At 40.7% G+C, this 19,343-nt stretch overlaps 2 protein-coding genes across 2 annotated transcripts in view; one reads left to right on the plus strand and one right to left on the minus strand.

The window, feature by feature from the left end:
* LOC141001443 (cyclin-dependent kinase 17-like) overlaps positions 1 to 10,360 on the minus strand; it is a 36,167-nt gene extending 25,807 nt beyond the window's left edge. Inside the window, exon 1 of the mRNA XM_073472520.1 lies at positions 10,008 to 10,360. The gene's annotated coding sequence lies outside the window, so the exon portion shown is untranslated. The remainder of the gene's footprint in view (positions 1 to 10,007) is intronic.
* Positions 10,361 to 11,904: 1,544 nt separating this feature from the next.
* On the plus strand, positions 11,905 to 18,206 carry ucmab (upper zone of growth plate and cartilage matrix associated b). The gene is made up of 5 exons (XM_073472877.1): positions 11,905 to 11,962; positions 12,087 to 12,149; positions 12,240 to 12,335; positions 17,881 to 17,979; positions 18,078 to 18,206. The coding sequence occupies exons 1-5, from the start codon at positions 11,905 to 11,907 to the stop codon at positions 18,173 to 18,175; spliced, it is 414 nt and encodes a 137-aa protein (XP_073328978.1). The 3' UTR covers positions 18,176 to 18,206.
* The last annotated feature ends 1,137 nt before the right edge of the window (positions 18,207 to 19,343 follow it).

Here is a 19,343-nt window from a genome sequence, read left to right on the forward strand (position 1 = left end):
GAAATAGGCCATCCAGCTGCTGAATCATCTGTAAGTTTAGAGCCTTGTACTCTGGAGTTTTAGGAGGCAGTGAGCCTGCCCCGATTCCCTCCACACAGCGGACAGCAGCAACCTTCTGTCTGAACTGGGCTTAAAGCCAAAGCAAACTGGGACAGTGCAAAGGCGAAATATAAATCTGTAGATCATGAGCACTTAAACTACACATGGAAACTTTATATATTAACAGCTTCACATAGAACTGAAGTAGCCAAAATGTCTGAACTAAAAATGGGGCATCTTGTTCCTGGTTTGATTCTGGCTAGCAGTCCTCGTCACATGCCATAACCTCTCTCTTGCTATGCTTCCTTTCTACATCATCATAAAAGCATTCGTTTGGGGTCATGTGTTCAGGCTACTTGATGAATTTCAGTCCAATATTCACTCTCTTTTAGCTCCATTTTTGGTCTCTACCAACTCCTGAGAGAAAAATACGATTCTTTAGCTGCTAAATGCTTCTTATGTTCAACATCGCCCCCTGTGTCTCTCTGAGTGAACCAAAATAGTAAAGATTGTGACCGGAACAATAAACAATGAGATGAATTTCAATAAAGCTTAATGAAGCTGCACATTCGGGTTATAAATCTTTGACATCTGATCACTACAAGAGACCACTGTCACGCTGTTTGGTACTTGTTATCATAAACAATATTGATTTTAGCCACTCTAATGACATTAAAAGACAACAGATGTATTGTTGGTCTGATTTAGGGGTCCAGTTTTTCTCTTGTTCACCACTTTTGAAGGTACATTTGTAATTTTAAACATCCTGTGAGACATCACAGTTTCATTGTGGCAAATCTATGGGGCATAAGTACAGGGGATGGAGCACTCTTCTCCACGACAGCCTCGCTTTTATAATTCAAAGTTGTCAGAATATATATTTTTACATCATAATAATCATGTCTTGCCTTGCGCAGCTTTCATCCTACTTCTGCGCTCTTAGTCAAGAAACAATCAATCTAATTATTCCAGGACCAGAGATGAGGCAGAACATCAACTCGACTGTCATAACAGCTTCACATCAGTCATGACACATCAGCCCCAGCATGGGCAAGCAGTCTGTCATCTCTGGAACAGCTCACTGCGTTACCCACTCTCCTGCAGCAGCCTTATGCACAGCCTGCAACATGTGCTCTAGATAAAGTGCACTCATAACTGGGATGGAAAAATATTTATTCACCACTGTTGAAGGGTGCCCTGAAGGGGACAACTTAAGCATCAAAATACTGGTAATTCAAGAGCCTCTGTAAGAGTTTTGAGTCTGCAGTGACTGTTTTCTGTGTTTGTCCCCACAGCAAGCAACACACTTGATATACTTCCCAGCGTTTTTTGGATTTTGATGTATATTAAAATTCTGGTTAGATCTCAAGCAGGTCCTTGTTTGACAAACAATATTTAGTAGTTTAGTAAGGTGCTGTCACGATACTGGAATTTTTAACTTTGATACAATACCTTGAAAAATATTGATATTCGACACCATGTTTGATACCACATTGAGGGCATAAAACTTCATAAAACCACAACAGCATCATGTCAATTTGCTGTCGGAGAGAAGAGACAGCAACAAAGAGCAGCTGGTACAGATATTTTTCGTTGCTCACGTTGATCATGTGATCTCTTCCATCCATATCCATCTTGCCAGGCATCAAGCTTTGCGCTTGTGGCTGAACACACAGTGGTTGAACCAATCGGCATCGTTTGAGGAACTACTGGCAGCTATAGCAGGCCCCCAGGAAGAGCGGCAGGCTAACCAACTTTGGTAGTGGCCAAACCATGTAATGACATCGTCATGTGACGCACAGGGGCCCAAAAAGTATTTTTCCCATAAGATAACATTGTGGAGAAAAAAAGGACTCATTTGACGTAATTTGAGCCATTTGTTCCAATAAAATTTGAAAAGTCTAGAAGAGCCGCAAGATGAAATAATTGTATCTCTATTCAAGTTAGCATAGCGCTAAACCAGAAGTTAGTCGGCTCAATAGGCGGAAGTCTCTAGTGTGCACGCATTATGGGCCCCACAACGCGAGATCAGTCAAATTTTTAGCTGGGAAGTCAAGCTTTATTGGCTTCACGCACCACTGAGCAACTTTCATTTTGTTCATTTCCTTTTTCGACAATGATCAAAACAATTATGGACATTAATCAATACTGAACACATTCAGAAAATAAAAGCCCCGTTTCGAATATTATTCTGGATGGCCAAAATCACAATAATGTGTTTAAAATCATTGGGTTAAGCTCAAATCAGGATTATCTCCCTTCAGTTTCCATGGATATATCCAGAATATCCTCTTGATTTATGAATGTATACGACGGGGATACAAGGGGCCACATTAACGTCTCGTAAATAACCGGGATATGACCTCCTCGCCTGCAGATTCTGTGGATTCAAATCATATCTGAACGTTCCATGGAAAGTTAATGGCAGCAGCGGAGGAGGGGGGTCTGTCTACTGCGCACCCGTATCCTGCTGGCCCACGTTCCTGCTCTGGGATCGAGTGTGGAGCTTTGGACATGATCTGTGTTCCGAGCCTTATCCCTGCTCCCCTAAGTAGGCCGGTCTGAGGTCTGAGCTCCAGATCCGCTGGGAGAAGGAGGGGTAGGAGGACGGAGGGGAAATGTGGGGTGGAGTGGAGGGGTCCGAGTGCTGCACTGATTCAGGATTTGTTGCCACGGCAACCCTGCTGCTTTTTCCGTGTTGAAAATGCAGAGCACGGCAGGAGACTGCATGCATGCTGATTTTTCCGTCTCACACCCTATAGCAACCCCAATCCCCCCCCTCCACTCCTGCAGCCCCCCTCTCCGACTACGTCTGCATTTTCATCCCCTAAACCAGCAATCAATACCCGCTACAACATGACTCTCACCTCACCGACCAACTCTGACCAGCTGTATACTGAACTGCATTTTTCCACCTCTGTTTTCAGTACAGTCTGCAGGAGGTGGTGTAGTGTAATGGATACAGAAGGAACAAGAGAGAGGAGGAGGGGTTGAGGTATCATGGATGCTGCAGTGGTGACAATAGACATATGCCTCATATGGATTCTGTCCTTTTCTTGCTGCAGCCGCGAGCAAACAGCAACTGTGCTGATGATGAACAGAGGGCTTCAGAAAGGGTAAGGCCAGAGTTCCTGCTGTGATGAACTGCCATCACCCCCATGGAAGCCCTGTAATGCCAGACTAGAGCTCCACAAGCTACCGTCATCACTGCAGAAGTCCGCAATCGCCCCACTTCTGCTAAATAGACTAATCACACCACAGCCACCAGCACGCCACAGGGTAACTGCTGTCTGGGCCACCCAGAGAAACAGGAAAAGCAAGGTCACAACCTCACTGCGGCCCCTAAAGGGTTCAGTCAAACACCTAACGTCACTGCCTTCAGGAGAGCGAGGGTCCTAGAAAATGCCCTCCTCTCCTCCCCTGGCTGCAGAAGAAGACAGAGAACAAGCGTGACTGTTGGCATGATTCACGGGTGAGCTCAGCCTTGCTTTTCTAAAGAGCAGCCTTTTCTCATCCTGGCCAAGACAATGAGGACATGAGTGAGGAGCTGGCTCCATTATGGGGGCCTTATATAAAGGCTGCATTGTGCACAGTTTTAAAAAAGTAGGCTTTTTCAGGAGACACAGGAGGTAGTGGTGTGCTGCGTGGTGCCGAGCTGAGATGAGCATGACAACCACGCAGGCATGCTTCCCCCACACACACTGCAGCAGGTGAGGCATTACTTCAACAGTCAGATCTGTGTCGACTGAACCAAAGCCATGTCAAGAAAAACTCATTATATTTACCTCTTGTCTTTGCTCTTTTCCATCCTCACTGACACACATTCTTTCCTCGCCCTGTTTTCACACTTGTCACACACATCATCTGTGTCCGCAGGGCTGAGTGCTGCTGACAGACAGGTCTGTTGATGTGCGTGTGTATAGGAAATACAACAGACACCTCGGCCAGAACATGTGGCCGAAGGTGGCCAGGCCAGAGCAGTGACGCACAGCCATAGATCCTACAGATTCAACACTAGCTGATTAACACTGCTGCTATGGTTACAGCAGCTTGAGTGACAGGCCTGCTCCCCTCTAAGCTTTCTCTGTGGCCCAACAGCGCCTGCAGTCAAAACCAAGTTCAATAATGCAGGTTCGTAGCTGCAGCTTAATATCATTCTGAGCCACAGTATGGTTTTATACACTCCAGGAAGAACAGGTGTTACTGTAGAACAGCTTGTACATTTATAATCTGTGTTGTTAAGACTGTGCTCTCAAATGTAGGACTTGGTATGGATCTTTCTGGTTATTTCAAACAATACTAAAGATTAATTGATTCATCATTCCATCTAAAGGTCGTGAAAAGACAGAAAATGCTGGTGTTGCAACAATTAGTTGATAAATCAGTAAATATTTTGATAATCAATTGAACATTTAAGTCATTTTTCAGCCAAATATCACACATTTGATGGTTCCAGCTTCTCTTGGTCTCACATTATAATTGAATATTTTTCGGGTTTTAACAGATGCCCTGTCTCACACAGCAAATCTCACATATTTAATGAGTCGAGCCAATATTATGAGACAATCTTGTCCTATCACAGATATAATGATATTGGCATATATGTTGCCTGATATGCATCAATACAAAACATTTTTTTGCATAAAATCCAGAAAGGGATGCTTGGAATAATTTATAATTACTATATTCCCTGTAATCTTTTCTGTTTCAATGCAGTGGTGTTATTTTAGACAAAAAAAGTATAATGCTGAACTCTTAAATATCCTGCCTCCCGCATTTGAAGGATCACTGCAAAAAATGTGCATATAACAGCCGATATATGCATCTCATGTTGGCATCAGCATCAGCCTCAAACATCGATTATCCGTCAGGCACCATTTAAAAGTGTTGTTTGGGCTGTTATTTACTCAGTAAATTGATGACGAAACATGACACATCAGGATCTGGATCACTTAACTTCTCGAGTGAAGAATTTACTCTTAAAACTATTTAATTTCCAAAGATAAAAGGAAACTGGGGCATTTTGGTTTGATCAATGACTTCATTGATAGGTTCTCAAAATTGTTGTAGCTACAACTGACTTATTATTTCAGCACTACCAATAGCTGTAGTATTTTTGACATTGTAATGTTTGAGTTTTTAATACATTTCCAAATCCAATACACTTGGATTTTCTAGATAAATGTAGGCTCACATATACAGTGTGTGTTCTTTTACCATTTGCCTTAAATATACAATTATACCCTGAAATATCTCAAGAAAAAATAAGTTCCAACAAACAATCACAACACAAAACTAATTTTGATTAATTTTCCTTTATAAATATCACATGAATAGCTAAACCACAACTATGAAATCAAACACACATTTTAAATCAAAATGATACAGCTAAAGCCCTGTTTACACTTAACATAGTAACATGACAGTTTATGAATGGGATGAAAGGCAAGCATGATTGTGACAGATAAGCCTTGTAGACCCAGCTGGGTTCAGAGCGGGCGGCTGAGATCAACAGACAGGGTCTGATATGATCAGGCAGGCAGCAGACTAGTGTCAACTCACAGTACTTTTCTTTTTCTTTCTTAAATCAAAACATCCATGTTTTGTGTGTGGACTCCTTTATGGATAAAGCGAGGAATAAATAGACTATTTTTGAGACTGAAAAGAAGATTTCTTTCTCCACATGAATATAGACACGTTGGCGATAGCCTTCATTTATTCTAGATAAAAGGCAGCATGATTATCACTCCTCCTGTTTGGCTCATTAGGGAGATAATCGCCCGGGCGTGCTGTGGACTGGATCTGTGCCTGAGTCGAGTCACCTGGCGTCCGTTTGTGAGCCGGGCATTAGCATCAGAGAGAGCGACAATTAGCCTTCCCCTCCCTGCTCGTCTGCACTCACTGCACCAGCAGGTCCTGATAGCCTTCATGGCTGTTAAAAGGGAACAACAGGCCACGCTGCTATCTGACTAAGGGGAGACGGCAGCATGGGGTTATCAGAATATCAGCTTCCATATCCAACTGCAAACACAAACAGCTCTCAGTAGCTTTTGTAGTAATTTCAGACGGCCTGCATGCTGGGCACAGTGAGTGTGAGAGCAAAACCTGCAGAGAGTTAAGGTGGGAACTGACTTTTTTCTGTTAGGGCTGCATAAACAAAAGATTGTTTGTCACTTAATCATTTACAGGGCTGCAAACACCAATTACTTTCCTTGTCGACTCATCTGCTGATTATTTTCTCAACAGATTTTTTCGTTATCATTCGATTATTAATTTGGAGTTCAAGGTGTTGCATTTGAATTTCGTGTTTTGTCTGACCAACAGATAATGAAGAAAGACATAAAACATAGAAAATTATCACATTTGTGAACCTAAAAACAGCTAATTTTTGTCAACTAATCTTTTATAAATCTATGCATTTGAATAAAAAGAAAATAAGGTGGGAAAACTTTTTCTTTCCCACTTCTGATTGGTAAGAAACTGACTAAACTTTCTGAATCAAATGAAAAATTGATAGGGTCATTAAGGAGGAACCCAAAATATATTTCTAGCCGTTGAACAGTGGACTACTTTCTCAATCTCTGATTAGAAAAACCTACTGAGCCAAGGTAGAGTGGGCCTTGGTGTTTCTAAATTCAGCTTATTAAAAAACCAAACACGGATTTAACGTGATTTCTCATTAATCCAGTGAGAACTTAATTATGACCACCTCAGCCCAGACTGCATGTGAAGCTATGCCTGCTGTAATAACGTTAGTTTGGATGAACGTGTGTGTGTGTGTGTGTGTGTGTGTGTGTGTGTGTGTGTGTGTGTGAACTTCCAAATAAAGACCAGACAAGTGTTCAGACAGCTCCCGCAAATCCTGCCAAGAGTGACGGGAAAAAAGGCAATATTTGTCCCTCACCTGTTTCAGACATTAATACCGGCCCAGATATGTGGTGTAAGATGTTACTGTATAACTCAATCAAACAGGTTCTCGGGCCAGCTGGCGGCCACAGTGGGGTCTTTACAACCAGCACACATTTCCAGATTCAGACTGAGATAGAGAATCAGGGAGTGGAGGCGGCCAAACTTGCAAGCAGCAGCATTTGTCTTGCGGGGCAACTGCATGTGAGAGGCCTGAGCTGCATGTTGGTGCCAGAGTTCCTGCGTTAATGCAGCAGAGAAAAGGGGAAGAGTTTGTATTCACTGCTATCTATAGATAGGAGCGGTGCCTGTGACATAGCAGCTGCTCCCCAGAGAGCAGTGACACATTAACCTTCAGCCAGCTGTCTTGGCCTGACGCTTAAACATGAGCTCACACACTCAGAGAGGACACACACATGTATTAGCCAAACCTAAGCGAAGGAATTAAAATTGTCCAAAAAGTCTATGAAGATTGGTTTGGAATCATTCTGTGTATTCAGAAGCAGAGCGTTAATCTCTGGCAAAAACACATCTATTTATGTGTATGCTCACACACCCATACACATACTGGACCATCATCTGATCTGCACTGGGACTCGAAGGATCAGCACCGCGTGGCTACAGCTGTTTCACAGCGGGGTCAGGTTACCCTGCTACCACCATCCCCAAGGCCTTCACCAAGGGAACGACCCCGCGTCAAACCAACACACACACGGGCATACTGTGGCCCGTCAGCTCCCTGCCCTCCTGCAGGTACCGGGCTGAACACAATGTATTTTGAGCCCAAAGCCGACACACGTCCAGAAGCTCCTGGAAGATACGCATCTTGCAAAGAAGCTCAGCAGCTTGTGGCTGTCAAACTGAAACCTGCTCACAGGAAATGAGAGGAAGTGCTACAACAGCTCTTTCATTCAACCATCAGTGAGATAATAAGAAGAAACTGTAAATAGGGACAAGCGTGACTGGGTTAGGAACGTCAGTATGTTTCTTGGCGCTGACCAAAATGTCTCCATAAGTAGCACAGGATCAAAAACTGTCACTGGAACTGAATGCTTGCTACTTTACTTATCTTTTGATCAGATTTTGTTTTGACTGCATTTATTTAGGTTCTTTTTTGTCAGCTCCTAGACAACATTTGTTAAGTTTGGTTGCTTTTGCTAAATGAAAAATGGCTCCGTAGAAAAACACTGATCATTCTTATTTAATAAATACTTTATTTATTTATTAAGAATTGTTTTGGTAACTGTGCTGAAACTCTGCAACTCTGCTGAAACTGGCACTAATATCACAAAACAATAGCCAGACATAATAAGAAAGTTCATTTTCTTGTGTAAATAGTAGGCAGGGAGCTAATTCAATATAACCAATTACCAATATTGACGAATGACAATAACCATGATATTTAAAAATAAAATATTGATATTGTGTTCATCATACACATTTTATAATGTCCTGTAAATGATACATTGCTTCTTAAATCATTTCTGTTTTTTCCGTTTGTCATAGTAGGTGGGGGATTTTGTACCCTTTTGTACAGTTATGGTTACAGACTCTCTCCACCAACCCACAATCATATTTTGAGTGCAATCTATTTGCCAAAAAAGAAAAGATCTTATCTTACAAAAAGAGACAAAAACAATAATTAAAGATAAATTTGAGCTCTTTTGAGCAGGTGTACGGGGCGCTGCTGGGACGTAGCAGGGCTTGTATAGTGCCAATTCACAACAAAAGTCATCTCATGACACTTTCCAAATTGAGCAGGTCTAGCCAAAACTCCTTGATTCATTTATTTACAGAGACCCAACATTTCTTCCATGATCAAGCACTTCACGACAGTGGCGAGAAAAAAAATGCCTTTTAACAGGCAGAAACCTCGAGCTGTATCTGAGGCATATCCAATACTGGTATCTGTATCAGAACAACCCTCAAAATTGACGAATTAATCAAGAAAATAATACATTGATAATGAACTAAATCTGTTGTTGCAGTTGTTGTCGTAGATGTTTTTGTTTTCCTTTTTACTTTCTGAGCAATTTTTTGTTTATTAAAAACAATCAAAAGTAGTTAATAAACTTTGTTTTATGCATTTGATATACAGTTTGGTCACAGCAGAGCCTGACTTATTTGTGCATCGGTTTGATCATTTAATATTTTATCCCACATGTATTTATCAAATGTGCCCAGAGCCAGTAGACTTTAAAGCAGGCTGTTAAAACATGACTAATACACGAGAACAATAAATGTGGCAATAAATATGTGAGCACATAGACTCCTGGGTGTTCTCACACCAAATGAACTTCCTCATCAGTTCGCCACGAGCATCCCTCCCCCCTCTTCAGAACAATGATGTCTTCCTTTAAAACATCCTGCTAACTTCACACTCATCTCTCACCCACACAGGTTAACTCCCTGTAGGACGCAGACACAAGTACAGGAATTCAACGAGAGCTGAAAATCCTAGAAACTGCATGTCTGTTTCCCATGCAGGCCTTCCTACAGCAGCTGAAGCAGCTTAAAGCTGCTGACACTGAGTGTGAGTGCAGACGCTGGTACAGTTTTCGCGTCTGCTACAACTAGTTTGAGAACGAATTTGGACCGGTAAGACGGGACATCTTTGAAATGTGGGTCAAGTGAATGTTGTGGTAGCAACTATGCAAGACGATACACGCAGAGCAGCGAGCCAGCCCTCCCTTTTACAACCAGACCTCGTACAGTCCACTGACAACCAACCAGAAGACTGTGTGTGTTGTGTTGGTATTTAACAGCAAAGCTGACACAAATGTGTAACCACGAGGCGAGACGTGATGAAACATTACCACCCTGAACTTAGTTTACCATTCATGTATCCGGCGCAGTTTATTTGAGTTAAACGCTGCATTCACGGGTCAACGTGACAAACTGAGCAGCTCCCACAACAAGCGGCTGCATTCACACCGAGGGCAGCGAAGTAAACATTGTTCAGCCCGTTTTGTGTGAACGTTTCCTGGGTCTGCGCGGCTCTCACCGGCGTTACGGCTTTGTCTCACACACAAACTACACCGACACATTTAGAGGACTCTCACCAGAAACGATGAGCGTTGCTCCGACCGGAGTCCCCGACCTCGGAGCTTCTTCTCAGGCCGGATGCCGTCTTTCCCTCCGAGCGTGACAAAAAAAAAAAAACACCAACTGGTTTTCTTTGTGGTTTCCGTGTGGTGGGAGCTACTTTCTGCTCTTCAGTGTCGCTTATATCCGCGGGGCTGTAGCCTCCGGCAGCATGGCTGTGTTTTAAAGGCTTTTAAGTTCCACTAGACGGAGAAAATAGGAAGTGCTGCTGGTGTTTTCTCGCTCGGAGAGACCATGGCAGTGTGAGAGACGATGGTGATTACTGGTTGATCGGAGTGTGTCCTCTCCTCCTGCTGACGCTGCCTGCCTGGCTGCCACCACACAGCCGCGTCGTCAACATGTCCGCGGGGAAACAGCGCCATCTAACAGCCGGTGCGGGAACAGACAGGAGGAGGTGTTAGTGCGGCCTCACAGCGGCCCCTGCTGGAGGAAAGGCCACACATCTCCCCTGAGTCAGGACTCGTGGCAAAGATTATCAGGTGGGGAAATGTGTATGGAAGATAATTCCCTCCAGTTAAAAAAAAACAAGCATGATCAAAAAGTTAGCCTTGGTAAAAATAAATAAATAATATAATAATGATAATGATAATAATAATTCCAATGGTAGGTCATCATTTTTTATCTTATGGCTTTTCTCATATTTCTTTTACTTTTTATCACATAATTATGACTTTTATCTAATAATTCTGACTTTTTATCTCATCATTATGTCTTTTATCTAATAATTCTGACTTTTTATCTCATCATTATGTCTTTTATCTAATCATTTCGACTTCTTATCCCATCATTATTTCTTTTTAATCTCTCAATTCTGACTTTCTCTGACTGACCGACGTTTTGTCAGACACTGACAAAAAAAAAATCACATCTGTGGCAAGACGTTTCCTATATTTGGGGGGGCAAATTTGCCCTGGGATATCTTGCTCTATTCCCTCTGTTGATGTGTAAAAACAAATAACACAATCTCTAAAAGAAAAACCAACATTTCCAATGACAGGAAATCAACTCAATCTCAGATAATGCAACTGGCATATTAATTACAGTTAGCATTCCTATAAGAATGATTAGTGAAAAATAACCCATACGTTTATCAAAGCAAGATACACCTTCAGAGTAGTTTTGGATTTACACTACGAACATTTACTCTATAAACTAACACACTATCCCTGAGCAACAATCCCTCCACTTCGGGTTGCCCCACAAAACAATTTAAACATTCACTCTTTTCTGGGGCACAGCCAGAACTCAGGTGGGAAAAAAAGCTCTAGCAAACAGAAGGCTGCATACTTTCCGGGAGGACTTTATGCAGAAGCAAAGAGAGAGAGTGACTGCGTTGAGGGGCCTCATTCAGCAAATGAGACATTTGGCAGGAAAAACCCTCCAGCTCTGACGCTGGGCCTCGGCTGTTTTCACTTTTTTACTAGAAAAGTCAGTGTTTTTGTTGTCTGTCATCTTTTCTGTTGGTATTAACCAGGCTTGTGGTGCAAATTCAGCCTGTAGTGTAACTTCTACAGTGAGCCCTGCACACTTTTCTTTCTGTGACTAAAGAAACAGGCCCCCAGAGACCAATGACACTAATTAAAGTGCAAAACCAAAAAGAAATTAAATGAAAAGGTGCACAATAATTATATCATGTCTAAATTAAATCCTCAGCACCTTCCTGTCATTTGGAAACCATCTCTGCTGTTTGTTGGATTCAGCCTCTTATCAGATGGTCACTCCCTCCGTCTCCTCTGACAAGCAGTCAATATTCCTCCAGGCTCCCAGCCCACCTCTCACATACATCTTACTCACCTCTCCCTCCTGGTCCACCTCAGTACTCGTATCCCTCAACAATCATACACAGAGCTGAAGATGTCCTGGACGTATGCAACCCTCCTGGCTCTCATTGCTGTGCTTCTTGCACTTTCCTGTGAGTCTCATGCAGGAGTGATGATAGCTGTGGTTTATTCATATTTTTCATGGAGAGGTAAGCATGGGAGCCTAGATTCTGTGTTCTAATTTAAAGCCTTCGTGTTTTTTGTCCTCTGACCCAGTGTCTCCAGAGGCCGACTCTGCAGCTGTGCCCAGCAGCACAGGCAGCGCAAAAGACCCACAAGGTGAGGAGCTGAATCAGCTGCATCTGCTCCACATCCTCTCTCTTTATCTCTTCATGTTGTGAGCTGAGCCTACTCCTGCTTTCACTGCAGGTGCGCTGAAGAAGATCTTCATGAAGGAGGCCGACGCCTCAAACTTCTTCAGGAGACGCAGCAGACGGGGAGCAAAGTCTCAGGATGAGATTAATGGTGAGTTCACTCTGGGTTAGTTTGGACTGAGGTCTGGTCACCCGCAGTGGTGTTTGTGTGTGTGTGTGTGTGTGTGTGTGTGTGTGTGTGTGTGTGTGTGTGTGTGTGTGTGTGTGGTAATGGTAGCATCTGTGTCTTATTATACAGGATGTTTTGGCAGCAGAACTACAAGATTTCTTCACTGTAATGTCATGCGGGAAGTCATTATGTTGCTGCCAATGAATCATTACAAAACCATTTGTCTTTGGAAATCATTTCTTCACAATTTCAGAAGTCAAAAACATCATCTACACCGTTGATCACTTTATAATTAGTCGTTTAAAAAGTGAGTAGAAGTTATCAACACAGAGTTTTTCTATCCTACACACCTGTCTTTAAAACTTTATTGTGTGCAAAAACATATAATGTAATTGTTATGTCAAGAAAACAAATCTGCTAAAGAGCTGAGATAAATCCAGTTACAGATAACCTAGAAATATGTTTAATTCTTGCCAAGAAAGAAAGGATTCTGCAAATTCCTGCTCTAGTATCAAAGTAAAATAAGACTTTATTGATCCCTCACCAGGGAAATGTACTTGTTAGAACAGCTCAAGAGTCATAAGCAGAGGGAAGGCAGTGATTGAATAATAGATTAAAATGAAGATAAGACAAACCATACTAATACCATATAATAAAAATAAGACGATACAGTATACACTCTATTCACTTTTCACTTACAAATATGACCAAGGAGGACAATTGCACTAATTGTACCAATAATTCCAATTATGAGTACAATAATGTCTAAATATAATAAGACCGCATGTAAAAATATGTATAAATATAGGTGTATAATAATGTTTATAATGTATATAATAAGTATAAAGTATCAGTAAAATGTTATTTAATTCCAGAAAGTTTACTAGATCTGACTGAATTGATCTTAATTAAATACTTACTGCCCCTTAGGAGACTGTCTTGCACAATAGGCTCTTGAAAAAGTATGCACATGAGCAAAAAAAGTAACGGGGCCAAAAGTTTGTTAAACATCTGAATCCTGTGTGAAAAGAAGAGATGAGACCTGTTTTATCCCCACTGCATCGTATGAAAACAGTTGGCATTGTTCTCTTCTTGCAGTTTGAATAGACGGTGAGCAAACATGTTAATGACAGTCTGGATGTTTTACGACCTTTCGCAGCTGTTCACTGTTTTCTGAACCTGGCCTGACCTGCGTCCAGTCTCAGACCTGTCTGGTCATGCAGCAGCTCTGACTCCTCTGCTGGAGGCTGCAGCAGGAGTCACAGGGCAGCATGGAGCTCACACACACACACACACACACACACACACACACACACACACACACACACACACACACACACACACCTCAGAGTGTATCAGTGAATATGCTCCTCACAAGTGTTGTGAAAATTCACATACTGTACGATGTTTGACATTCTTGAGTGATTTAACGGCGCTGTTATGCACCGTTCTGCCAACAGGAAGGTGAGAGCACCCACTGAGATGGCTGCTCTGAAATGGAGTTGTGTAACAGGCTGTGGGTGTGTGTGTGTGTTTGTGTGTGTGCGTGTGTGTGTGTTTGTGTGTGTGTGTGTGTGTGTGTGTGCGTAACAACAACAAGACTGAGATAAAATGAGCACAAAGCAGTAAATTGGCGAAAAGACTGAGATGGACGGGTGAGTGGGTGAGCAGTTGAGAGTTGAATGAGGAATGAGGAATGTGCCGACACACAGGCAGAGAGGGGTCAGAGACAAACCAAGAATTAAAAAAATGAGACAAAAACATTGCGCTCACTTAGAAGAGCCTCGTCTGCTTTATAATGACCTGAAAACACGTTGCTCACCAGTGGATGAAGTCTGTAAATGAAAATATTTTATAATAAGCTGTTTTAGTCGGAGGAAAATGTGATTCGGAATTTCTGAAGTTAAGTTTTTGACACCCAGACGAAGACATCAGACTCCAAACGAATGCTGCTGTTTGAGGACAAGACACAATAGGCAGTTTCTCTCAATATTCATTCTATTAAAGAGTAACTCCACCAATATTTCACATTAAAGTGTGTTTACAGGTCTTGGGGAGTGCAAATGCATATGTAGAAAAAATAGTACAAAGCCTTTTGTGGCTCCAGAGGAAGCGGCATGTAATGTCTCATGTGTAATTGCCTCAAGTGATTTCACTCAGTTGCTATGTGGCATTGTGGACAATGGAGGCGTCAGGTTTTGCACTCCTTTAACACTGTTGGACTCAATATGGACAGTTTAAAAATAAATGATCAAGTAGGAAAAGATACAGCAAACCCAGAGACATCGCCTTTTATTCTACGTATCGTTCTTCCTTTTAGAAACCTTGTTACTACATAACCCACAATGCAACACAGCCACTTAGTGACATCACTGGAGGCAGTCAGGCATCAGATCACATGCAGCTTCCTCTGGAGCAACAAAAGGCTGCTACCTCTTCTCCTCAAGACCTGTAAACACAGTTTAAAACGTCAAATTGGTGGCGTTACTATGAACCCTTTAATGACTCACGACTATATTTAGTATGTTAAAGAAAAGCCCCATAGATGTTTTTCTATTAGAGGTGGAAACATCCAGACATAACAAGCATTTAATGTAACTCCCCTTGTGACTGAAGGACTAAAAAAGCATGTTAAGAAAATCTTGTGCTGCTACAGATTTTTAATCTGTCGACCCATAGTATACAACATGTAAATATATATAATTTTACTTATTTGTACTATTAGACTTCAATACATTTATTGCCAAAGAATTACTTTTGGTACTCAAATACTTTTCATGTCAGACATTCAAAGACTTTGACTCAAGTACTATTCGTTTGGGTGACCTTTCACTTTTACCAATATTTCAACAGAATATCTTTACTTTTATTCAAGTATGACTTTTGGTATTTTTTACAACACAGTGGGAGTGCTGTGAAGCAAATGAAAACGTTCCCCTGTGGACATTAATGGGTTAAATATATTTGAATCTGCAAGTTATAAATACTGATCTGCCGTCGATAAACATTAAACCTTGTAATTTAAGACTAAGTGATTTGAGTTCAGCTCTTCACTGCGTGCTCAGACTTGTGCTGGGAATCCTGGTGGAAGGTCAAAGGTCATGACCTGGCTTTAGAAAGGTTAACATGGCTATCCTAAACTTTCCATATCTCAGCTAGTGGCTCTTTCTAGTGTTACTGCAATCATCGTCAGAGTTTCACTGACACATGACAGACGAGCACATTAATGTGCTCTATCTTCTTCAAATGTCCAGTCCTGCTGGTCAGAGGTCACATGTTTGAAATCCTTGGCCTCACTTCTCTGTATCTATATCAGGACCAACTCAGAGTCAGATCCAAATCGGAAACTCATCTCTCCTGTAAAGTGGATGTGTCTTATTAGGACTGCTGAAGTCTCATATTAGCTTCTGCTGAACTGCAGAATGTATTTTTGGATGGAACGAGGACTGTGGATTTTGTCCTCCATCACTTACACTAGAGTTACATTAGGAAAGGAAGAGCGATTAAGAGTTTTGTACAGAGAAACAGTGAGACGTGACTCATTAGACTTCTCTCCCTCACAACAAGCAGCTTTTGTTCAGAGACACTGATTCAGATCTGTGGTATTTTTTTTAGGTTTTTAACAGTCATTGTGCTGAGCGCGTGTGTCGAAACTTGTCGGTGAGCTTTTAATTAAAAGTGTTACTTATTGAAGTTGATGCAGTATGTTCCCCACGGATCATATTCAGAGTTGTGATATCTTGTTGAAACATTTTCTTGAACTTGACCTGATTGAGTCGACTGAAGAATGTCAGGCCCCAGAAATCTCCAAGGTGCACTGTGGTTTTCAGGTGGTTTCCACTCAGGAAGTTATCAGGAGGGAAGTTTTTTTTTTAGTTTAGTCAGAGGGCTTACTGAACAAAATCATATAGAAGTCTGATGACTTTCGTAATAGTTTCCCATTACTTGAGTAATACTTGCTCATCCAGCTTCCTCAGTTTTGAAGTCCATTATTGGAAAATGTGGTGTTAACAAGTCTTTTACTAAAAATAAATATCACCACAGAAGTTTTCTCATTCTAAACTGATGTCGGTGTGAGAAATCTATAATATACATACTCATTCAACCTTTATTTTAATTTGGAAAAACAGCAGGAAGCTTTTATAAAAATGCCAATATGTAAAAATAATGAAAAACTAAAACTAGTAAATAGTAAAACCATAGGAATATTCAAAGCAATTTAAATTTAAAACCGATGGATCAACTCAAACAAGAAAATGATCTAGAATCTTTATAACCATAGCAGCCTGTATCGGTTGTAAATATTTGATCAGCGTGGTTTTAGTACATTCTTTAGATGTTTTTGATGAAATTACAGTCATATACCAGGTAAATATAAGGTGATGCTGTTAGTATTGATAATAATGAATCAATAAAGCAAAATGTAACCACAGAGGCAGTTGTGACATTGCAACTTCGACCTAAAGGGGTGTCAAGATCGATTAATAAAGAAAATCCTTCAGCTTTCCTGTGTTTGAGTACAAGTCAGCGATGATTTGTATAAAACCACAAACTCACAGGTTCAAACACTGTTTTACTATTACACAAAAGTCTGAAGACTGAACTGCGTTAACGTTTTGTTATTTTTATATGGCCATTACCTGTTTTTATTAAATGTATTCATCATCTAAATTAGGTTGTATGCGCCCAGCACCAGTCAAGAAGTTGTTCCTGAGCTATTGCGTTATGTAATGGCCAGAACATATTAAGACATATTATGATATCAAAGTGAAGTTGACCTTTGACCTTTTGGATATAAAATGTCTTTGAGTCATCATCTTATCAAGTAAGTATCATATGAATTGTTGAGTAATGGCCGAGTGGACAATTTGTGCCAAATTTGAACTTTCCTCGTGGTGTTCTTGATATATGGCCTCCACGAGACTGTTTAGTGTTTATGTTTGTGTGTAAAATATTTCATTTTTGTTTCAACATACAGCTCTTGTCCATGAGAAGAGGTGTGTCATTAAAAAATATTTCATTTTAATCTAAAAAAAAATGTATGCAGATTGTTGGAAGTATAGTTGTACTGTGAATTCATATGTCAACATTTGTAGATGGTCAGATTTTAAACACTGTGTTCAGCTGAAAGAAAAGGGTTTTATTATTGTTAGGGCTTAATGGAACTAAAAAATCTAAAATTGAATAAATAAATGAAAGAATCCATTGTGTTTTTGTGGATGAGGCCATTAGATTAACCAAACCGGTTTACTTTTTTCTACAGCTGATGCTGCTTCTTTGTATTTTAGCTTAAAGGTGCACTATACAACCTTTTTCAGGCCTATAACCAGCTCTAGATTCAAGGTGGAGCAGTTTGCATGAGTTTTAGTTAATTTTAAGCCATGTGTTTCCATTTTTATTTGTAAAAAATAGAGGAAAAACAGGCTTATATATACAAACAAAAAAGTTGCATAGCGCACCTTTAAAGTCTTTCTTTAGATGTTCATCAGTTTACACTCAGTTAATTCATCTTCCTCTGTTCTTGTAGCCGAGCAGAGGCAGGTCCTGGCTGCAGATGAACGAAAGCGAGAGTTTCACGAGGAGAAGAGGAACGAGTTTGAGAGCTACGCTGAAGAGGAGCACGATGGTATGCAAACCCTGATGATATCTGATGAAGATGAGAGGGATGAGTTCGTTCACTCGACCGGCTCATTCATCCACTAAAACATTCTCATAATCTCCCAGAACAAGACGAGAGGACCAGAGAGAGCACCGAGCAGTGGAGGGAGTTTCACTATGATGGGATGCATCCTCCCCACGAGTACAACCGTCAGTCCATCTGAGACTGAGAGGAGGAGAGAGGTGAAAATGTGAGCTGACAGGAAGCTTTGAAAGAAATGTCTTTAACAACACGATGAGGCTTTTCTCCTCAGACCTTGACAGTTCAACAGTAGAAACATCGACTACAGAATGAGGTTTTCAGACTCGACTTGTTTTTAAACTCTTTATTTCCTCATTGTTTGGTGTCCTACAGACCCACTAATGTATGTATAAAATAATTAATAATTTCAATTACTTTAACTTACTAAAACCCAAAATGTAGAAAGGTATGGAAGGGGTGAGGTTTCCCTCTATCATAAACTGTCATTGCACCTTTAACTAAAATGGCACATAAGTATGGTAGCATGCATACCTCCGCCAAGGCCAAGCAGTCCCCTTTAATTTAATCAAGCCTAATCCAATATCAATTAAAACATATTTAAATCCACCAGATCCAGATTTTCATTTGGATTTGCATCAGATTGTACTCACTCACAGATACCAGCCACCTAAATACTTAGGATTTTTTTCATCAAGATCCATGCATTATTCCCTGAGGAATTTATGAAAATGTAGAGAAAAAATTGAGGAGAAAATTCCTGGATCTGTCTCTTTATCCGTTATAACGTTAATGGGGTGTATTCTGGGCCAAAGCTCATCCTCCAGCCAAATTAATGGAAATCTATTCAGTAGTTTTTGTGTAATCCTGCTGACAAACCAACCAACCAACAAACAAAGGCACAGGAGTGAAAACCTCGACAAGATATAGAAATAACCGTAAAACTTGTTATTACACATTATAAGGAAATATTGTATGCTTTAGCCATTATAGGCTATGGATTAACAATTGTTTATCCCTTGTATTTACTGCTGCAGCTAACAATTAATTCTTGTTGGCTAGTCAATTATTCAATTTGAAAAATTGTGAAAAGCTATTATCACAACTTCCCCTAACTAACCCAAGCTGACTCAGTTAAATGACTTTTTTGACAACTGACAGTCAAAAACCAAAGAAACATAGTCAGTTTAGTTTTACAGTGGACAGGAAAACTAGCTAATATTAACATTGGAACCAGTGATTACAGGCAGTTTTACTTAAAAAAATAACTTAAAAGTCATTCACAGACAAATAAATGTACAGTATACAGTACAGTATCTAAATACAGTGTACAAATAGAGAAGTTATCTCTG

This window comes from Pagrus major, chromosome 8 (assembly GCF_040436345.1).
Source record: "Pagrus major chromosome 8, Pma_NU_1.0".
In the NCBI taxonomy this organism is placed as follows: Eukaryota; Metazoa; Chordata; class Actinopteri; order Spariformes; family Sparidae; genus Pagrus; species Pagrus major.